The sequence below is a fragment of the Achroia grisella genome, unplaced genomic scaffold (genome assembly GCF_030625045.1).
Source record: "Achroia grisella isolate CSIRO2021 unplaced genomic scaffold, CSIRO_AGI_Agris_v1 utg1920, whole genome shotgun sequence".
Taxonomy (NCBI): domain Eukaryota; kingdom Metazoa; phylum Arthropoda; class Insecta; order Lepidoptera; family Pyralidae; genus Achroia; species Achroia grisella.
The window spans coordinates 545,153-549,797 of record NW_026712695.1 but is presented as its reverse complement, the minus strand read 5'-3'; the positions used below and the strand labels follow the sequence as shown (position 1 = coordinate 549,797).

Sequence of the window (4,645 nt, the reverse complement as noted above, 5' to 3'; positions counted from 1 at the left end):
ATGGGTTGATAATGCATTCATAAATGCCGATACCGGGTTCCAATATAAATTAGAATTGCTTTCCGCGTTTCTCACACATCAATCTCTAGTTCATTTGATGTTTGGCATTGTCGATGACATTTCGCGCCCTAAGCCCATAGAAAAGGCTCGCACGCATGTCACGACTAATGTCAGCTCAGACGAAAGTCCGAGTGACATATGTTATGCCACCGCCTCAAACTCCATAGCTCGTAAGTTGTCAAAATGCAAAGTTACTGCATCTACGGCCGCGGTTATTAATAGTAGGTCCTCAAATTCTTACTCTATTGCTTATTATTTATACTGTCAAAAGAATGGTCATGAAGTCTCAAATTGTGATTTATTTAAAAATATTTCTGTTAATGATAGATGGGATTGGGTTAAAAATAATAAAGTTTGTCAAAGATGTCTCAAGCGGGGCAAACATTATTATAGGACTTGCAAAGGTAACTGCAGGGTAATAAATTGCAAAGGTGGATATTACCATCATGAGTTACTTCACAAACAGTTAACAAATTTTGTTCATTACAGTTCGACAACAACTGGCGAACGTGAAGTAAGTTCGGAGAGTGAAGTCGCACCAGTAATTGTGGCGCACGCTCACGGCAGCAGTGTGGTACCGTGCGAGACGCCCTCTCTTTCGCGCTCACTTCTTAAAGTGCTGCCGGTAACTGTAACTGGACCAAAGGGTGAGATGGATATTTACGCTTTATTGGATGACGGGTCTACAGTTACTCTGATTGACCAAATAGTAGCCGACACAATCGGTGCACAAGGGCCGAAAGGCACTATTCAAGTTAATTGTGTGGGCGGCTTGGCGAAAGATTCTGTAGTAACCAACATTGATATTAACATCAAAGGCAAGCACTCTGTCGAAACCTTTAATTTAGAACGAGTTCGCTCAATACCTAATTTGGGTGTAGCATGCCAAACAATTCATACTGTAGATGTTGCAAAGTTCTCTCATCTTCAGGATTTGGTGAAAGTACTGTCTTACGAGGAAGCCAAGCCTCTCTTAATAATTGGTATTGACAATTGGCATTTGTCATTACCGCATGGCATCCGATGCGGTTCTCGTAACCAACCTGTGGCTGTCCAAACCGTTCTAGGATGGACAACGTTCGGTAGGCTTCCGGGTAAATCCGCGGAGTTTATCCATCATAAGCTATGATTTCCGATTTAGAATCTTTAATAAAAGAAAATTATCATCTCGATTCGATTGGCATTACAAAAAAGGACTTCCACAGCATAAACGATAAGCGAGCTTTGGCTATTTTAAATGAAACCACCCAACGTCTTCCTTCAGGTAGGTTTGAGACTGGTTTGCTCTGGCGACCTGATATCATCTCAATTCCAAACAGTTATAAATTAGCTTTATCCAGATTTCATAGTTTAGAAAGAAAGTTTAAAAAGGATCAAAATTATGCCGAAGCTTATAAACAGTATATAAATGGGATGATAGAGAAAGATTACGCAGAGCTTTGTACTAATATACCTCCTTTAGGTAATTTATGGTATTTGCCTCATTTTGGAGTATATCACCCCCAAAAGAAAAAGCTGAGGCTCGTTCATGATGCCGCGGCTAAATGTTCAGGAGTTAGCCTAAATTCTCTGCTACTCCCTGGCCCTGACCTCTTACAACCCTTATTAGGAATTCTCATGCGTTTTAGGGAAGGTGAGGTAGCTCTCAACGGAGACATTCGTGAAATGTTCCCGCAAACAAAAATTAGGGCACAAGATAGAGATGCACAACGTTTTCTCTGGCGAGACGATCCTTCTCTACCTATAGCAGAATATAGAATGTCTTCCATGATCTTCGTCCAGTCCGTGCACCGCCATTTTTCTACCGACATCTCCTTCGCAAGTTAGAATTTTAGGGGTGGCCTGGAACATCAAGGAAGATACTCTTAATTTTAGAAAGTCCACAAACCAGTGTGACAAAAAGAGTCTTGTCCCAACTCATGAAGGTTTACGATCCTCTTGGATTTTGATGCCACTAACCATCGCCGGTCGCATCTTATTTCAGGAAACATGGAGAATGGGTATTGACTGGGACGAGGAGTTGCCTGCCTCTGCTAAGGCAAAGTGGCAGACTTGGTTCGCGGGTATAGCAGAAGTCTCGGCCAAAATTAAAATACCACGCTGTTACCGAACCAGATTTGCTGCGGAATGCCAGCTCCACGTCCTAGCCGACTCAAGTGAATCCGCTTACGCTTGTGTGGCGTTTTGGCGTTTTGTCCACCAGGACCAATCTGTTCATTTGGCTCTTATAGGTGGAAAAGCGCGCCTTTAAAGCCTGTGTCTATCCCACGGCTCGAGTTACAGGCGGCTCTCATGGCTTCTCGATTCGCAACTTACATCCTGGAGGCACACCGTCTTGTTGCTTCTAGAGTTTTCTTTTGGACGGATTCCCTAACGGTTTTAAAGTGGTTGCGTAGCGATGCCCGCACGTTTAAGCCGTTTGTTGCTCACCGTGTAGGAGAAATATTAGAGACTACAAATGTTGCCAATTGGCGTTATGTTCCATCGGCCTTAAATGTAGCAGATGATGCTACACGCGGTCTATACTCTCTTTCCTCTTCTTCTCGATGGTATACTGGCCCAGATTTTCTTTTGTCTCCACCAAAAGAATGGCCTCGCGAGCCTGCGGTCATTACTCCACTAGTAATAGAGGAACTAAAACCCGAACACGCGTTAACATTTTTGCTAACCGAACATCCGGAAATGCCATCTCCGATCGTAGCGAATCACGATCATTTCGGTCGTTGGGTTCGGTTGGTTAGAGCAACCGCTCGTGCACATCATTGTGCTAAAATATTTCGGTCGCTTTTGAAAAAACCTCCAAATTCAAAATTAAAGAGTGCTGCCTCCAAGGTCTCCTTCAAAGTTTTGAAACCTCTTTCGGCCGCAGAAATCTTGGAGGCCGAGAGGCACCTATTTTTATATACTCAATTGGAATCATTTAAACACGAATTCTTGAGTCTTACCGCGGGTCTTCCCCCAACTAATCAAGGGAGGCTTAGAGGTCTTGTGTTGATGTTGGGAGAAGACGGTTTAATCCGTTTAAATGGAAGAATTCGTGCTGTATTAGATGCTCCCGCGCAGGACATTAACCCTATTGTTTTAGACGGTCGACATCCAATTGTAAAACTCCTTCTCGATCACTATCATCGGAAATTTGGTCATGGTAATATCGAGACCGTCGTTAACTTCCTGCGCGGCAAATTTTATATAATAGCTTTACGCCCAAGTGTCAGGTCTGTTGCCAAACAATGCAGTTTCTCTAGGATTAGAAAGCTTCTCTCATCTACGCCTCAATTTGGTGATCTTCCTGAAGATAGGTTATCCCATCATCAGCGCGCGTTTTCCTTCTGCGGTCTTGATTACTTCGGCCCAGTCGAAGTTGCCGTTGGGCGCAGACGAGAAAAACGCTGGGTAGCTCTATTCACATGCCTTACTATCAGAGCCGTTCATTTGGAGATCGCAGGAAGCCTTTCTGCAGATGCAGCTATCATGGCCCTAAGAAGATTTATTGCCCGTAGAGGATGTCCAGCGAGAATCATCTCAGATAACGGCACGGCTTTTGTCGGTGCAGCCAACCAACTCACAGACGTCTTCGACTTCGCAGCCAACCATAAAATAGAGTGGGTCTTCATTTGTCCAGCGGCACCATCAATGGGAGGTGCGTGGGAACGCTTAGTGCGATCAATAAAGTCTGCGCTTTCCGTAACCCTGAAAGAACAAGCTCCAAGAGAGGAAGTATTGAGTACCCTACTTCTGGAAGCGGAAGCAGTAGTCAATTCTCGTCCGCTGACACACGTACCAGTAGAGCCGGAGACACTACAGGCCCTCACACCCTTCCATTTTTTATTGGGCACACCATCAACCGAGTTGGTCCGTCCCCGCACCGATGCAGACCTTTGCCGTCGCTTAGACCACAGGAAGGTACTGCGGTTAGCGGAGCTGTTTTGGGCCAGATGGCTTCATGAATCACGAAAGGCCGGATCGACGCAAGCCGAATTCAAAGTGGGAGATCCAGTTCTGGTGGCGGATCCAAATCTTCCGCGAGGAACCTGGCCCAAAGGCCGTATTTCTAAGATATTCACCGGTCCTGACGGAGTGGTCAGGGTGGTGGAGATCCGGGGAAGCATGGGGATCTTGAAAAGACCAGTGCGCAAAGTGTTGCCCTTACTCCTAGAGCAGGGCACCCAAGAAAACTGCGCACAGTCGCCACTGTAGATTGGTGCTCTGCACCGGGGCGTGCCATGTTGGCGACAGACCTCTTTTTATAGATATTTCTATTTTTAAACCATATATTTTTTATATACAATTTTTGACATATATTTTTTATTATATTGTTTTGCTACATTGTGTCATATACGCTACCACTAAATACATCACTGTAAGTTTGGTAAGTAATTTTATTTATATTACCCTATTTCACTGCCGTTGCCAACCGTAATAATGTATATGTATTATTATATTATAAAAACTATTTTAGCCCTTGTTCATGACTTCTGCGAATTTTTGTAATACAAACAAGCATTTATTAGATAGGGTTTTGAAATTGGTATTGTTCAGTAGCTTGTAACTAACTCCACATTTCATTGATCCCTATTATTGTTTT

The 4,645-nt window shown here is 43.9% G+C and overlaps 1 protein-coding gene across 1 annotated transcript; it reads left to right on the top strand.

The window, feature by feature from the left end:
- Positions 1–1,185: 1,185 nt before the first annotated feature.
- Positions 1,186–4,257, top strand: LOC131841722 (uncharacterized). The gene is made up of 3 exons (XM_059190041.1): positions 1,186–1,841; positions 1,936–2,216; positions 2,264–4,257. Exons 1-3 carry the CDS (start codon positions 1,186–1,188, stop codon positions 4,255–4,257), a joined length of 2,931 nt encoding a protein of 976 aa, XP_059046024.1.
- The last annotated feature ends 388 nt before the right edge of the window (positions 4,258–4,645 follow it).